The 18,534-nt window shown below is 36.6% G+C and overlaps 1 protein-coding gene across 1 annotated transcript in view; it reads left to right on the top strand.

The window, feature by feature from the left end:
- The window catches only part of ANO4 (anoctamin 4), a 231,393-nt gene that overhangs the window by 188,663 nt on the left and 24,196 nt on the right, over positions 1 to 18,534 (top strand). The window contains exons 22-23 of the mRNA XM_034987747.1: positions 12,705 to 12,857; positions 13,800 to 13,947. Of these exons, the coding sequence (XP_034843638.1) occupies positions 12,705 to 12,857; positions 13,800 to 13,947 (301 nt within the window). The remainder of the gene's footprint in view (positions 1 to 12,704; positions 12,858 to 13,799; positions 13,948 to 18,534) is intronic.

Below are 18,534 nucleotides of genomic sequence, written 5' to 3'. Positions count from 1 at the left end.
GCATTACTTCTGAGTTCTTTCTGGGAAAATCTGAAAATTAAAGGAGCAGTAGAATTGATGCTTAATGTTCTTAGATTGCTTATGTCTTAAGTATCTACTGATATTTTTGGAGTTTCAATTATAGAATGGCAGGATAATATAACTTAGAGAAGAAATCAATGTGGGCATTAATAATAAAACTTAATAAAGGGAATTCATTAAGAGAACTAACCATTTTGAGGTCTCTTAATGGACTTTTCTCCCGTAAAGAAGGAAATGAACAATAATGTTGGTATATTGAGTGCTTGAAAGAGGCTTTTATGTGGCTAGAATTAGTAGTGCTCCAAATACTGCAGTATCTGCAGCAAGAAACAAATCTCAGAAGCGTCACAAGCAGGGCGCCTGGGTGGCTCAGTTGGTTAAGCGACTGCCTTCGGCTCAGGTCATGATCCTGGAGTCCCGGGATCGAGTCCCGCATCGGGCTCCCTGCTCGGCAGGGAGCCTGCTTCTCCCTCTGACCCTCCCCCCTCTCATGTGCTCTCTCTCTCTCAGTCTCTCATTCTCTCTCTCAAATAAATAAATAAAAATCTTTAAAAAAAAAAAAAAAAAGAAGCGTCACAAGCAGACTAGTGAATCCTAACTGCTTCCTTCTGTTCTTCTCATTTTCTTAATGACTTCTGTGCTTTGTTATTTATCTTTTTAAGTATATTTGAAGTATAATAGTGCAGATAGTATATAAATAAGTGTGCAGATCAATACATTTTTACACATTTACCGATCTATATAGGTGAGAATTTGGCAAACTACAGCCCTCAGGTCAAATTGAGTCCATTGCCTGTTTTTGTAAATAAAGTTTTATTGGTTCACAGCAATATCCAATTATTTACATATTGTCTGTAGTTGGTTTTGCACAATAGTAGAGTCGAGTAGTTTTGACAGAGACTGGCCTACCAAGCCTCAAATGTTTACTGTCTGGCTCCTTAAAATGTTTGCCATCCTGTATGGTCAATCAAGAAATAGAATATTATCACTATCAAAGAAGGCTCTTCGTTTTCTCTCCAAGTAATAACACCCTCACTAACCACTCTCCTGATTTCTAACACCGTAAATTAATTTTGCCTTTTTTAAATCTCCATGTGAATGAAATTGTACAATATATACTGTTTTATAACTGGCTTCTTTCACTAAATATCATGTGTATAAGCTTCTTCTATGTTGCTACACATAGTAAACAAGAAGAAACTTTAAATCTACAAGTATGTGGAAACTAAACAACGTACTTCTGAACAACCAATGGATCAAAGAAATCAAAAGGAAAATAAAATATCTCCAAACAAATGAAAATGGAAGTACAACATACCAAAACTTATAGGACAAAGACAGTTTTTTTAAAAATTCCAGTATAATTAATGTACAGTGCTATATTAGTTTCAGGTGTACAATATAGTGATTTAATAATTCTATACATTACTCAGTGCTCATCCATGATGAGTGTACTCTTAATCCCCTTCATCTGTTTTACCCATCTCCCCACCCACCTTCCTTGTGGTAACCACCAGTTCTCTATATTTAAGAGTCAGGGTTTTTGGTCTTTTGTTTCTTAAATTCCACATATGAGTGTAATCATCTGGTATATGTTTTTCTCTGACCAATTTATTTCAGTTAGCTTTATACCCCCTAGATCCATCCCTGTTGTTGCAAATGGCAAGATTTCATTGTTTTTTATGGCTAATATTCCATTGTATATAAATACCACCTCTTCTTTTTTGGATTGCTTCCATATCTTAGCTATTGTACATAATGCTGCAATAAACATAGGGGTGCATTTTTTTATTAGTGTTTTCATATTCTTACCAGTAGAGGAATTACTGAATCATGGTAATTATATTTTCAATTTTTTGAGGAACCTCCACACCATTTTCCACAGTGGCTGCACCAGTTTACATTTCCACCAACAGGGTACAGTGTGCCTTTTTCCCCACATCCTCCCTAACACTTGTTGTTTCCTTTGTTTTTTATTTTAGTCATTCTGATGGGTGTGAGGTAATATCTCATTGAGGATTTGATTTGCATTTCCCTGATGATGGGTAATGCTGAACACCCTTTCATTTGTCTATTGGCCATCTGTATGTCCTTTTTGGAGAAATGTTTGTTCATGTCTTTTCAGTTTTTCATTGCATTATAATTGGGTTTGTTTTTTGGGGGTTTTCTGTATTGTTTTGTTTTGGTGTTGAGTGGCATAAATTCTTTATATATTTTGGATATTAACCCTTTAGCAGATAAATCATTTGCAAGTATCTTCTCCCATGCACTAGGTTGTCTTTTTGTTTTTTAATGATTTCCTTTGCTATGCAAAAGCTTTTTATTTTGATATCATTTCAGTAGTTTATTTTTGCTTTTGTTTTCTTTGCCTTAGAAGACATACCTAGAAAATGTTGCCATGGCCAATGTCAGAAAAATTGCTGCCTGTGCTCTCTTCTAGGATTTTATAGTTTTAGGTCTCACATTTAGGTCTTTAATCCATTTTGAGTTTATTTTTGTGTATGGAGTGAGAAAGTGGTCCAGTTTTATTCTTTTTTATGTAGCTGTCCAACTTTCCCAGCAGGATTTGAAGAGACTTTTTTCCCATTGCATATTCTTGCCTTCTTTGTCATAGATGATTTTACCATATAACTGTGGGTTTATTTCTGGGCTCTCTATTCTGTTCCATGGATCTATATGCCTATTTTTGTGCTGGTACCATACTGTTCTGATTACTATAGCTTAGTAGTATATCCTGAAATCTGGGATTGTGATGCCTTCAGTTTTGTTCTTCTGTTTCAAGATTGCTTTAGTTATTCAAGGTCCTTTGTGGTTCCGTACACATATTTGGATTATTTTAGTTCTGTGAAAAATGCTTTTGGTATTTTGATGGAGATTTCGTTAAATCTGTAGATTGCCCTGGGGAGAATGGACATTTTAACAATATTCATTCTCCCAATCTATGAGCATGGAATAAATTTCCATTTGTTTGTGTCATCTTCAGTTTCTTTGATCAATGTTTTATAGTTTTACAGTATAGGTTTTTCACCTCCTTGGTTAAATTTATTCCTAGGTATTTTATTATTTTTGGTGCAATTGTAAATGGAATTGTTTTCCTAATTTCTCTTTCTTCTACTTCATTATTAGTGTATAGAAATGTAACATATTTTTCTGTATATTGATATGACATCCCACAACTTTACTGAATTCATTTATCAGTTTTGGTAGTTTCTTTGGTGAAGTCTTTAGGGTCTTCTATATATGGTATCACGTCATCTACAAATAATGAAAGTTTTACTTCTTCCTTAGCAATTTGGATGCCTTTTATTTCTTTTTCTTGTCTGTTGCTATGGCTAGGACCTCCAGTACCATGTTGAATAAAAGTGGTGAGAATGGATATCCTTGTCTTGTTCCTGACCATAGGGAAAAAGCTCTCAGTTTCCACAATTAAGTGTGATGTTAGCTGTGAGTTTTTCATATATGGCCTTATTATATTGAGATACATTCCCTCTAAACCTACTTTGTGGTGGTTTTTTTTAAATCATGAATGGATGTTTTATTTGTTGAATGCTTTTTCTGCGTCTACTGAAATGATCTATTTATCCTTTTTCTTACTAACATGATGAATCATGTTGATTGATTTATGAATATTGAACCACCCTTATATCCCAGGAATCCCACTTGATCATGGTGAATGATTTTTTTTATGTATTGCTGGGTTTTGCTAATATTTTGTTGAGGATTTTTGCACTATCTTCATCAGAGCTACTGGCTTGTAGTTCTCTTTTTTTGTTTTGGTTTTGGTATCAGGGAAATGCTGGCCTCATAGAATAATTTTGAAAGTTTTCCTTCCTCTTCTGTTTTTTGGAATAGTTTAATTAAAATTCTCTTCCTTATATGTTTAGTAGAATTAATCTGTGAAGCTATCTGGTCCTGAACTTATGTTTGAGAGTTTTTTGGTTACTGATGCAATTTCATTGCTGGTAATCAGTCTGTTCAAATTTTCTGTTTCTTCCTGATTCAGTTTACAAGCATATATATTTCTAGGAATTATTCATTTCTTCTAGGTTGTCCCATTTGTTGGTATATAATTTTTTATAATATTTTCATATAATCCTTTGTTACTTCTGTGGTATTGGTTGTTATTTCTCCTTTTTCATTTCTGATTTTGTCTATTTGAGTCTTTTTTTTTGATGAGTCTGGCTAAAAGCTTATCATTATGTTGATCTTTTCAAAGAACCACCTCCTGGTTTCATTGATGTGTTCTAGTATTTTTTTAAATTTTATATCTATTTCTGCTCTAATCTTTATTACTTTTTTCCTTCTACTGGTTTGGGGTTTTGTTCTTTTTCTAGCTCCTTTAAGTATAAGGCTAGGTCATTTATTTGAGTTTTTCTTGCTTCATGAGATAAGTCTGTATTGCTATAATCTTCCCTCTTAGAACAGCTTTTGCTGCATTCCAAAGATTTAGGACCATTGTGTTTTCATTTTCATTTCATCTTTGATTTCTTGGTTGACTCATTTATTGTTTAGTAGCATGTTATTTAACCTCCATATATTTGTGTTCTTTCCATATTTTTTCTTGTGGTTGATTTCTAGTTTCATGGCATTGTGGTCAGAAAGGAGGCATAATATGATTTCAGTCTTTTGAATTTGTTGAGTTTGTTTTGTGGCCTAACATGATCTATTCTGGATAATGTTCCATATACACTTGAATTTCAGAATGTGTATTCTGCTGTTTTAGGAGGGAATGTTCTGAATATACCTGTTAAATCCATCTGTTCCAATGTGTCATTCAAAGCCACTGTTTCCTTGTTGATTTTCTGTTTGGACGATCTATCCATTGATATAAATGGGGTGGTAAATTTTTCTACTACTATTTTATTATTATTGATTACTTCCTTTATGTTAATAGCTGCTTTATGTATTTTGGTGCTCCCATGTTAGGTGCATAAATATTTACAATTATACCTTCTTATTGAATTGTTCCCTTTATAAATATGTAGTGTCCTTTTTGTCTCTTGTTACAGTCTTTGTTTTAAAGTCTATTTTGTCTGATACAAATATTGCTACCCAGCTTACTTTTCACTTCCATTTGCATGATAAATGTTTTTCCCTTTACTTTCAATCTGCATGTGCCTTTTCATCTGAAATGAGTCTTTTGTAGGCAGCAAATGGATGGGTCTTGCTTTTTTATTCTTTCAGTCACCCTATGTCTTTTGATTGTAGTGTTTAGTCCATGTACATTCAAAGTGATTATTGATATTTTGGTACTTATTGCAGTTTTGTTACTGGGCTTATGGTTGTTCTGTAGTTCTTCTCTGTTCCTTTCTTTTCTAGCTCTCTTTCATAGGTTGATGGCTTTCTGTAGTGATATACTTGTATTTCAGTTTTTTATATCCATTACTGATTTTTTATTTGTGGTTACCATTAGGTTTATATATAACATCTTATGCACATAGCAGTCTATATTAAGTTGATGGTTGGTTAAGTTTGAACCCATTCCAAAAGCACTAAATTTTTTCCCCTCTCCCCCACCACATTTTAGGTATATTGTGTCATACTTTACATCATTCTGTTTTGTGAATCCTTTGATTTTTTACAGATATACTTAATTTTACTGCTTTTGTGCTTCCTACTTTTACTCCTGCTTATGGTCTTTCCTTTCCATTCAAACAGTCCCCTTTAACATTTCTTTTAAGACTGATTTAGTGGTAATGAATTCCTGTAACTTTTTATTTTTAAGATTTTATTTATTTGACAGAGAGAGAGAGAGCGCATAGCAGCAAAGGAGAGGGAAAAGCAGACTCCCTGCTGATCAGGGAACCTGACACAGGACTCGATCCCAGGACCCGGGAATCATGACCTGAGCCAAAGGCAGACAGTTAAACAACTGAGCTGCCTAGGCACCCTGTCTTGGAAATTCTTTCTCTCTCCTATTTTGAATGATAACCTTGCTGGATAGAGTATTATTGGTCATAGGTTTTTCCTTTCAGCACTTTGAGTAGATCATGCCACTCTCTTCTGGCCTGCAAAGTTTCTGTTGAAAATCAGCTGATAGTCTTATGGGGTTTCCTTTATATGTAATGGTTTTCTCTCCTCTTGCTTTTATTTATTTATTTTTTTTATTCTTTTTCCTCTTGCTTTTAAAATTTTGTCTTTATCACTACTTTTTGCCATTTGATTATTATGTGTCTTTTTGTAGACCTCCTTGGGTTAATTTTGTTGGGGTCTCTCTGTGCCTCCTAGATCTGGATTTCTACTTCCTTCCCCAGATTTGGGAAGTTTTCAGTTATCATTTCTCATATTTTCTGCACCCTTTACTCTCCTTTCTCCTTCTGGGATCCCTATGATGAGACTGTTATGCTTCATGGTGTTGCTGAGTTCCCTTAATCTATTTTTTTTTTTTAATATTCTTTTTCCTATTCAGTTTGGTTGCTTTCTAGTACTCTGTCCTCCAGGTTGCTGAGTTGTTGTTCTGCTTCCTTTAGTCTACTGTTTATCTCCTCTAGTTTATTTTTAATTTCAGTTACTGAGTTCTTCATCTCTGATTGGTCATTTTTTATATTTTATTTCTTTCTTGAGGGTGTCACTGAGATCCTCCACTTTTAAGTCCAGTGAGTATATTTATGACCATTACTTTAAATTCTTTATCAGGCATATTGCTTATCTCTGTTTTGTGTAGCTCTTTTGCTGTGATTATGTTCTGTCCTTTCATTTGGGACATATTCTTCTGTCTCATTTTGTCTAACTCTGTATCTGTTTCTATGCGTTAAGAAAGTCAACTACACGAGTCTTGAAAGTAGTGGCCTTTTGAAGAAGAGATCCTGTACTGACCTGCAGTGCAATGTCCCCTGTTCACCAGAACTGGGCACTTCAGGAGTATCTCCTATGTGTGTTTTGTGTGCCATACTGTTGGGGCTGAACCATGTTTGTCTTCAGTCCAATCATCTTCAGTGCCTCTCTTTGACTATTGTGGGGATCATTTAGTCCCTTTGTTGTTAGTGGGCCAGTTTGGGGCCACCTTGGGCTTGAGTGAGTCAGACTAGGCATTTGCCACAGTTGTAGTCGCACCAAATTGCAGGTGTACTCCCTCTGTTGTCCCCTGAGAGGCTTTGTGGGCAGGGCCTGCAGTCAGACCAGATGTCTGCCCCACCAAATGTCTGGTGAGTGTGGTTTAATCTTCCCTATCCCCAGGGAATGAGTCACTTTGGAATGCTGCTGGCCACTGTGGGTGCTGCTTGCACAATGTCACTGCTTTGGATGGACTCCTGCCAAGGGTGGATTGGATGGGGTGGGTTCATAGGAGAGCACAGGGGCAGGGTGAGTTGTTAGCAAGCTAGGTGGAGGGTGTTCATACTGATTTTCACAGGTGTCCATGTATCTAGGCTAGGGGACAGGGAGAGAAATGGCATCCGCCAGTTCTTTTGTTCTTGGAGAAGTCTCCTAAAGATCCCTGCCCTTCCAGCACACGTTTTGAGATAAGTAAATAAGTCTTCCCATATACCCCAGGTGTTTTTAAAACTGCTGTTTCTATGCTAGATCTGTGGAGTTGTTTGTTGTGCTGTCTCTTTAAGGGCAAGGACTGACTTTCCTATCACCCTCCAACTCTCCCAGAGCTGAGCTGCTCATTTTTAAAAGTTCCAGATGTTAGACCCCACTGATTGAAAACCACAGGCATTTAACTTCATGAGTTTTTAGAAAGCCAAATGTTATGGGGATTCATTTCCCAAAGCTGGTCCACCATTCCTGGGATGCCTCATGTAAGGTCTCCTCTTCTCCTTTCTCTATACCTGTGATGTCACTCCCTCCAGTGGACAGTCTCACAGGTCAGTTTGGTTACCAATTGTGTCTTCACTCTTCCTACCATTTTTGATGTAGCCTCTCCTATAGGATTAGTTGTGGAGAGTGTTCTTTCCATCTTTGGGTCATTTTCTGGGTTATTTACACTGATGTGGGTGTTAACTAGGTATATCTAGGAACAAGGTGATCTTAGGATCTTCTTACTCTGCCATCATCCCCAGAAGTAATAAACACAGTTTTTGAGAATAAAGTTTATAGCAATAAATGTATGTATTAAGAAATTTAAAAGATCTCAAATATCCTAACTTTATACTTCAAGGAACAAGAAAAAAAAAAAAAAAAAAACTATGCCCAAAGTTACTAGAAGGAAGGAAATAAAGATGAGAGCAGAAATGAAATAGAGACCAGAAAAATAGATAAGATCAACAAAACAAACAGCTGCTTTGTTGAAAAAATAAAATTGACAAACCTTTAGCTAGACTAAGAAAAAAGACTCAAAATTAGAAATGAAAAAGGAGATAATACAATAGACACTACAGAAATACGTATGTTTATAAGATGCTATAATGAACAATTACATGCCAACAAATTAGGTAACCTAGAAGAAATGGATAAATTTCTAAAACCGTACAGCCTACAAGAGGGAATCAGGAAGGAATAGAAAATCTGAACAGACCACAAACAAAGAGATTAAGTCAGTAATAAAAAATATCCCACCACAGCAAACCTGGGGCCATACGGCTTCACTGGTGAATTCTGCCAAACATTTAAAGAAGAATTAATACAAATCCTTCTCAAACTATTCCAAAAAAACAGAAGAAGAGAAAACACTTTCAGACTCATTTTGCAAGGCCAAAATTACCTTGATACCAAAGCCAGGTAAGGACACTACAAGAAAACTATGAGCAAATATCCTGGATGAATATAAATGCAAAAATTCTCAACAAAATATTAGTAAACTAACCATTTTAATGTCTTCTTGAATTCAAACAACATGACCAAATGGGATTTATCCCTGGGATGTAGGCTGGTTGAAAATAGGCAAGTCGAATGTAATACATCAGTAGAACGAGAAATAAAAATCATATGATAGTATCAATAGACTCAGAGAAAGCATTTGATAAAATACAACTTCCTTTCATTATAAAACCCAGTAGATTGGATATAGAAGGAACATACTTCAACATGATGAAGGCCATAGATGATAAACCCACAGCTAATATACTCAGTGGAGAAAAACTGAAACCTTTTCCTCTAAGATCAAGAACAAGACAAGAATGCCCACTCTCCCTACTCTTATTCAATATAGTACTGGAATTCCCAGCTAGAACAATTAGGTAAGACCAAAAAAAAAAAAAAAAGGCATCCAAATCAAAAAAGAAGTAAAATTATCACTATTTGCAGATGAAATGATTTTATATATAGAAAATCTCAAAGACTCAACCAAAAAAAATCAGCACTAATTAATAATTTCAGTAAAGTTGCAGGATATACTGTACATTAAGAATGAAACATCTGAAAGAGAGAGCTATTCCATCTTGAATAGCATCAAAATCAATACCTAGAAATAAATTTAACCAAGAAAGTGAAAGATCTGTATAAATGAAACCTACACGACTTTGCTGAATGAAACTGAAAAGACACAAATGGAAAGACATCTTCTGTTCATGGATTAGAAGAATTAATGTTAAAATGTCCATACTACCCGAAGTCGTCTGTAGATTCAGTGCAATCCCCATTAAAATACCAATGGCATTCTTCACAGAAGCAGAAGAACAACAACAAACAAACAAAAAACAAAAAACCAGGGTGCCTGGGTGGCTTAGTTTAGCAGGTGCCTTCAGCTCAGGTCATGATCTCAGGCCCTGGATTTCAGCCCCGCATCAGACTCCCTGCTCAGTGGGGAGTCTGTCTCTCTCCCTCTCTCAAATAAATAAAATCTTTAATCAAAAAATGTAAAAGAAAAACCTAAAATTTGTGTGGAACCACAGAAGAACTCAAATAGCCAACACAGTCCAGAGGAAAAAGAACAAAGTTGGAGATATCACACCTCCTGATTTCAAACCATATTATAATCTGTAGTAACAAAACCATCTTTCTGGAGTAAAATTAAACACACAGGCCAATGGAATAGGATAGAAAAGCCAGAATTAAACTCCTTCATGTATGGTCAAATAATATTCAACAAGAGAACCAAGAATACTTAATGGGGAAAGGGTAGTCTCCAACAAATGGTGTTGGGAAAACTGGATAAACACATGCAGAAAAATTAAATTGGACTCCTGTCTTATATCACTCACAAAAATTAACTCAAAATGGATCAAAGACTTAAACGTAAGAGTCAGTACCATACAGGGAAAGAGCCATAAACTCAAGACAAAATAAGTTCTCCAATGTAAGTAGAGTTGCAGAAGCTACTGAGGAAGTAGTAATTACGAGAGGTTCTAGCAGAGGCCACATCAAGCTTACCCTTGAAGGAAGAATAGAATTTCACCAGAGTATGAATAAAAACACTAAGTATATGACATGACCCCATAAAACCAGAAGTCTCATGTGGCCAAAGTAGAGGATTGTTTGGGAAGCCTGTCTAGGCATGAGGTAATTTTGGACATGAGGCTTGGAAGATCCTTGAATGGCACAGTGAAAAGTTGGGGATTTAGTCTATAGGCAATGAGAACCTTCTGAAACATTTGGAATAGGGAAATGATTGATTAGGGGCTTTAACCAATATTGACAGCAGTGAGATGGCGGAGGGAGGTGAAAGTCTGAGGCAGAGAAGTCAGTTAGAACATGAGTCTGAACTCCAGTGGGGAGAGTGGAGACTTGGAGGCTAATGGTCATGAAAAGTGAGCTAGAGGAGACCTGGTTTTTTTGCAAGAGAAATCTGAAGGGAAGGAAGACATGAAAGGAGGAACAGATTTAAGGATGAGAGATTGAGGTTTAAGATTGAATCAGGGTTTGGAGAGTGCGGCTTCTGTAGCATAACAGCAGACAACTAGAAATTCCCTGATAAGATACAGAGTAAGAGATAGGGAATTGAGAATCCTTATCAGAGAGATAATAATGAAGTCATGAGAGTAGATGGACTGACCTAAGGAAAGAAGAAAGTCAGAAGAGGAAGCCAAGGGGAAAACTAAGGGAGATGCCTGTGTCTGTTGGTGGGTGAAGGGCCAGCAGCATAGGCATAGAGTATGAATGTGACCAAAGACAGGTGACACCTTGGAGGTGGCAGGGCCAAAGAGATGAGGTAAATGGACTGACTCTTCAGGACTCTTGAACCACATTACCCACATTAGCAATTGCTTCTTAGTTGTGTGTCAACAAGTTACCTGACCTCTTAGTGCCTACAATAGGGTAATTGTGAAAACTAAATGAGCTAATATATGTGAAGTAATTAGAACAGTGGCTGTTACATAGAAATGGAATATGTGTTAGTCATTATTTTGTTACTTTCTAAAATAGTCTAAAAAAGCAAAAACAAACTATGTAGTCATCCATTTAGCCAAATACTTTTTTGCAGTCCACAATGCCCAATAAATTGTATTTTTAAATTTTCTATTATGCTCTCTGGTTGCTTTGCATCAGGGACTGCCTTTTTCTTTTTTTTTTTTGTTTCGGTTTGTTTTTAACATTCTATTTTGCAAAGTTGCAAAATACGGAGCTCCCATATAGTCTTCACCTTGTTTCCCCTAATGTTAATATGTTATATATTTATTAAAACCAGAAAATAAACATTAATACAACACTATTAACTAATCAGACCTTATTTTAATATTACCACGTTTTTGTTTTTTTTTTTACTTTTTATTGTCCTTGACTGTCCAGGATCCAACATTGCATTTAAATGTTGTGTCTCCTTAGTTTCTTCCAATCTATGACAGTTCTTTGTTTTTCATGATCTTGATACATTTGAAGAGTACTGGTTTAGAGTTCAGTAGAAGGTCCTTCAGTTTGGGTTTATCCAACGTTTTCTCATGATGCCTTTTTGGCAAGATCACCACAGAAATGATGTATCCTCAGTACATCATATCAGGGGCATGAGATGTCAATATGTCTTATTACAAGTAATATTTACTTGGTGAAGGTGATGGCTACCAGGTTTTTCCACTGTAAAGATAATATTTTTTTCTTTGTAATTACTATCATGTATGGAGATACTTTGAGAATATATAAATGTCTTTTTTTTTTTTACTATAATTCCCCCTACTAATTTTAGCATTCTTTGATGGTTCTTGTCTGCAATAATTACTGTGATGTTGTTGACCAATGGTAATTTTCTATCTTTACCATTCTTTTTACATTTATTTTTATACATTTATTTTCTAATTTGTTAATTAAAATTCTACCATAGGGAGGAGCTATCCCTTCTCCTCCATTTATTCAGTTATTTATATAAGCATTTATATCAGTATGGACTTAGATATTTAGTCTTTGGATTTAACCCAATACTATCATTATTTATTTTGTTGTATATATTGTTCCAGGTTTTGCCATTGGTAGCTCCTTCAAGTTTGTCCTGTGTCCTACTGATATGCTCTCCATTTGATTTCAAGGACTTCCTAACTTTATGGCATCATGAGATATTCCAGCTTCCCCTTGTATTTTCCCTGCAATGGCTGTGGAATCAAACATTTTTTCAAGGAGCCCTGTTATTAGAGAATGGTAGTTAGAAAACAAGATCTGGATCCTAGGTATGATCATTGCTAGGATGTCATTCCTTCCAGGCCCAGGTAGTACCTCTTTGTCCAGTGTCCTGGCTATCTTTCTGGAAGAGATATTTCCTGGGCTTCTATATTGGAAAAAATATGGGTGAAGATAAGGACACATTAAGATTATTATCCTTTTGAAAATAGTAATGGAAAACCAATATTCTTTGTTCTTTTTCCTTTTTTCTTCCCTAGTTCTTCAGTTTGGATTCACAACTATCTTTGTGGCAGCTTTTCCCCTAGCACCACTTCTGGCCTTACTGAATAACATAATTGAAATTCGACTTGATGCATACAAATTTGTCACACAGTGGAGGCGACCTTTAGCTTCAAGGGCCAAAGACATAGGTAAGTTGGATTTGAAATTTTTTTAAGATATTAACCATCTGGTGGATAAAATAAAAACAAACATCAACTTTAGATTTTTACTTATGGTTTCCATGTAAGATGACTTAACTTATTCTTTCAGAAGAATAATTATGTTAGCTTTAAATAATATGAGACAAGAAGTAAAGCTGCCTATTTGGAAATTTATAATTTCTAGTACTAGAGAATTTGTGCTTAAATAGATTCTCGATTTTATTTGAACTTGGAATCTAGAATTTTGATTATCACTTATTTTCCTTTTTAAAGTAATCTTCCATTTGCTTTACTTTGTTTTGCCCAAATGTTTCCCTGAGTCACAGGGAAAGACAGAGATGGCCTTTGGTCTTTGACAAGAGAGGCTGAGTCGAACCAGGTGCAGCCTCTTGTGCACCGCCTGAGATCAGAGACCATCTTTTATTCATTTCTGCATCAAATGCTTAGAACAGAGCCAGCAGGTGCTCAGTGTGTATAGAAGAGAATTGAATATGGATGTACTTGACTCACAGCGGTCTTTAACCTCCCTATGAAACAAACCCACATTCAGTGAGTACCTACCCTAGGTCAGTGCAGCAGGGACTGGGCCCACCCAGATGTCAGCACCCTCCAGGAGCTCCCAGCCTGGTAGTGGTTTAACAGTGTGAGCGCTCATCTTATTGGATAATGTATCAGTGCCTTATCGCTGACCAGAACTCTCTGACTTAAGTCTGATCCTGAGTCATTAAGTCATGAGCATTGGCACTTTCCCAGAAACTCCTCCAATGCCAAGGTGTTTGCAAGTACAAATTCTTACTCTTGGTTACAAGTGTATTTGGGAATTTGAAAGGACCCATGGAAAGGACTATTGAAATGAGTTACCCCAGTTGTTTTTGTACCATTATCTCTGCTGTTGTGTCTGGAACTAATATAACACTTCTCTTTGAATAGGAATTTGGTATGGCATCCTTGAAGGCATTGGAATTCTCTCGGTTATTACAAATGCATTTGTCATAGCGATAACATCTGACTTTATCCCTCGCTTGGTGTATGCCTATAAGTATGGACCTTGTGCAGGCCAAGGAGAAGCTGGACAAAAGTAAGTTTGTCATAAAACTATCATGAAATCCCTACTCTCTATGCACTGTATGATGCTGGTACACTCAGACAGAAGCTCCTGCATTGGAGCAACCCAGGATGAGAAGGATGGTAGTGGGAGAGGTAGAATTTCAGCCAAAGAAAACACATCATGATCTACTGAAGAGATGGGGTTCAATATAAGTAACACAAGTTTTAGGTGGAATTAATCATTTCCCCTACCCCTGAGCCCTGCTCACTATGAATTCAGAAATGTATGGTATGCTAATGTGCGTAGCCCAAAAAAGTAGCACATGATAGAGTATACAGTTATGCCATTTTTATGAGTTTGTAAGAGGAACAATTAGAATCTGATTCCTCTTGTGACATCATATGGAGACTGCAAATTCTGCATGGGAAATATGCAACCATGCGTTAAGTACCCTGTTAGGTACTCAATAAATATTTGTGGAATAAATAACTGAATGATTCTTTCCTGGCTATTGACCTGACCAATGTACATATTACCCCAGGCAAATTCAATTCTGTGGCATCACCTAAGTGATTCCCAAAAGCCAGGGCTTTCTGGGTATTTCTGGTCAGTTAAAGTCCAGGCAAAATTATAACACATCACCTAGATTTCCTTCCTATACCCTTGGAAAGAGACAAGAAATTTAACCTACTTTAATGGGAGAAAAATCCTTGTTTGGCTAAAGTAAAAATAATCCAATTCTAATTGTGGGATTTAGAGGTCTGTAGGTCAGAGTGGAGTATGTTTTGGGAGACTTTTCAATGCCCCAGAAATCACCCCACGTGGGCTATGACTACTCACACAGGCGGTCCTACCTCCTGGTTTACTAGTCAGAACTAAACTAATCTGTATAACCACTGTAGTTCAATTAGCCCCAAGGAATAAAGTGCTACCAAATCAAGTCAGCCAAATTCATGCACCCCTGGCCTAGCTCCAATTTCATTATTAATCCTACATTACTGCTCTAAGGCATGGATGGTTGAATGCAATAAAGCTTACAATCCAGGTATTTGAAGAGGCTTCTATAAAGTTCTTTACTAGAATAACCATGTGGCCATTAGACACTAATTATCAAGCAACTTTAAGTGAACCTACCATCCCATTTTAAGAGATTTAAAGGCTTATGTTGTACTACTCACATATTGTTTCTGACTGTAGCCAACATTCTCTGCTTGACTGAGCCTAGAAAAGCTTGCCTTTGTTTAAACCACTTTCCCATCGTTTTGCATTTGATTCTAAAAACAACCCCCCGGGACTGGGACATGCATTATTACCCTCACTTTGAAGAGCAGAAAAAGATTGAGAGGTTAAATCCAGAATCACAAGGCAGAGTAACTGATAGAATCCACATGAAGGCAAAGCCTAGAGCCATACAGTGCTCTCCATCCTGAACCACACAGCCCTGGGGGCCATTGTCAGTAAATGTTTATCCAGCTCATCTAACAGGAGAGAACTCCCCGAGGGTTTAAGTCCCAATGGTTATTTAAATTCTTTCTGGACCGCAAATATAATGAAACCTGTTTTGGTTTGGGGGGAGCCCAAAAATAAAATGGGAACATTTATGTGCAGTTGATAGTGAATCAAAGCTTTAGAATGTAGGGGCGCCTGGGTGACTCAGTCAGTTAAACATCTGCCTTCGGCTCAGGTCATAATCCCAGAGTCCTGGGATAGAGCCCCGCATTGGGCTCCCTGCTCAGTGGGGAGTCTGCTTCTCCCACTCCTGCTTGTGTTCCCTCTCTTGCTGTGTCTCTCTCTCTCAAATAAAATCTTAAAAAAAAATTAAAAATTAAAAAAAAAGCTTTAAAATGTTGACAGTAGATTTAAGACAATATTCAGAGATTAAAATTTAACAGTCTCCTTAATTTAGGTTTATTGGGCTCCCCTGGGCTATTTTTTATATATAACCTTTCATGTAAGAGCCTTCTGCCACTTTGAATATTTATAGATCTACCTTCTATCTTCTAATCCATTGGTCATTTTCCTTGTTTTCAAATAGTTGCATTTGTATAAGTTTCTTCATGAATCTTATTTTCTGCCCCACCAGCTACTCTATTATCCCTTTTAAGGGTTTCCCCCCCCCAATTTGGAAATGCTTTAGAAATGATTTCATAGAGGAGCAACGTTGTCAAATTTTAGAATGTTACAGGCTTTTGAGGTAGTATGTGCATAGTCAAATTCCACTTATTATGATTTAATTCACCTGTAGAAATGCCTCATTTCAATTGAAGCTGACTCTAAATCAAAAGTACTCCAACCAAAAAAACCTCCAAAACCCCAGACTACCTCAGGGCCTCCTTCTTACCATTTTTTCAGCTTTCCCTGGCTTCTCCAAAGATGAGAATTTCATGCATATATCCAGTCACTCAGTTCACATGACCATTATATCTGTGACAAGATGTGTCAGCCATTCCTGGCTGTGCCTTCCAACCAGTGTCCCTACTATCATGAGTGTTCAGTGAATGCATCTTCAGGGGCATAGAGGGGAGGACGTTCTCATTTTCCAGCCAGATCTGAACATGGGAGGAATACTGTGAGTTAAGGCAATGTACTCCACACAGTGGGTACACAGGCAGTTTTCAAGTGTTTCATTTTTCCTCTTAAGACATTTCTTCTTTTTGGCTGCAGCCTGCCTAGGTAGATTCCTGGACCAGTGCCTATGCTCAGATTGTTCATTGTTTGCAAAATGAAGTCACTTCCTCTTTCAAGTGATTTTCATATGAGCCCTCTAGAAAAGTGCTTAGAGAACTAAAATCACCTCTGAATATGCATTAGGAGACAAATTATGAAGCAAAATTGAAGGTGTATACTATGAAATTTAACTGACAGTTTTAATCAATAAATTATTTTTCAAATAGCACAAAAAATCATTTTGAGCCCCCCCCATCCATTGAATGTTTTAATAAACTAATTACTTCGTTATCAGGCTAGAGATGTGGAACATTCCTTAAGAATATGTGCAGGCCTTAGGATTATTGTAAGGTATATAGCTGGTTTTCATGTAGAAATAGTGAAATATAAGGACTTAGAGACTTGATCAAGGACACATGCTCAAACTGTCACAGAATGAACCACAAATATCTTAATAAAGTAATATATTTTTGCAAATTGTAAGTCAGTAAATCACCAACATAATCAATTGCAAAGTTCCATTTAAAAACATAAAGCCAACTGTACAGAGATTTAATCTTTCTTTTTTCATAATGTCTGGCATTTTTATTGCAATAAGTCAGAAGTCCAATTTCTTCTGTTCTTTCATTAGCCTAATTATAAATTTATAAATTTGTCATTTATTATCTATAAGGCACATTTGACTTTAAATGCATAAACCAGATCTTATTTCTTCTAGCTTTTTCATCATTTGAGCCCTATCCGCATTCTGTTTGTGTCACTATATCTAAAACCTCAAAGGCAAATTTAATAGCAAAATTCAAAGACACTGCACAATAAGTTTGATCTGGAATCTACAAACTCAAAAGTCAACTTCAGGTTCTTTTCTTTTCCTTAAACTTGATTACTAATGATCACTAGTTCATCTTTTTCATTAAAGGATTAAAACAGTAAGTCATGAATGGTTTTAAAACCAGAATTCTCAAATGTAAATGAATGTGGTCTTTACAGAAGTTACTTGGAAAAGGCATGCATCCTAATTCAAACAATCCTACCCTTACATAAGATATTTTCTGAATCTCCTTTTTTGGAAATGCCTTCAGAAGCCATCTACCAGTCCCTTAAGAAAATAACATTTTTTATATTTACAGAAACCCTTCCTTTGTCTGATACTTTTCTCTCTCTCTCTCTCTCTCTGTCTGCCTCATCATCAGTATAGCTTCATCTTTCCTCTAACTTGGAGCTGGTGGTGTGCCACATTGAGGGTATAGTGATCTCCTGCCAGCAGATAGGGATGAACATGGGATCTACTGCTGCCTATGGCCTCCGAATTCACACATGAATGCCATTGGCTGAACTTCATACAGGGAACTGTGGGAAATCTCATTTCCCTGACTTGATGAGTGCCTCCACTATTTATTGTGGGCAATAGATAAGATTCTACCACAGTGAAAAGACTTTGAGAAATGCCCAGACAGTTGAGCTTAGCAGTCCCTCTTCTTCCCTGATTATGGAAAGGATATGGAAGGAAGACTTACACAGCTGATAACTATGTATACATGTCTTACGTCCATGTGTGATGCTTTGTACGCAGGAGTATAGAACCACCAAAGGCACATTTTTAACTTGGATTTATGACTGACATTACATGAATATGCGTAATAAATAGTTCAAAGATACATCCTCTTTACTTTGAAAGTAGAGTGTTGTCCATGAGACTGATATTTTATTTAAATTTAGATTTTTCTCAATTGAGTTTTTGGACAGAGCAGCCATTAGGCCACAGCTTTCTTTTTTTTTTTTTTTTTGCGAGAGAGAGAATGAGAGAGCACAAGAGGGAGGAAGGTCAGAGGGAGAAGCAGACTCCCTGCTGAGCAGGGAGCCCGATGCGGGACTCAATCCCGGGACTCCAGGATCATGACCTGAGCCGAAGGCAGTCGCTTAACCAACTGAGCCACCCAGGCGCCCTAG

The sequence above is a fragment of the Mirounga leonina genome, unplaced genomic scaffold (assembly GCF_011800145.1).
Source record: "Mirounga leonina isolate KUSES-001 unplaced genomic scaffold, KU_Mleo_1.0 Mir_418, whole genome shotgun sequence".
Lineage (NCBI taxonomy): Eukaryota > Metazoa > Chordata > Mammalia > Carnivora > Phocidae > Mirounga > Mirounga leonina.
Note: the sequence above shows the minus strand (reverse complement) of the source record. Positions and strands in the feature narration are given on the sequence as shown.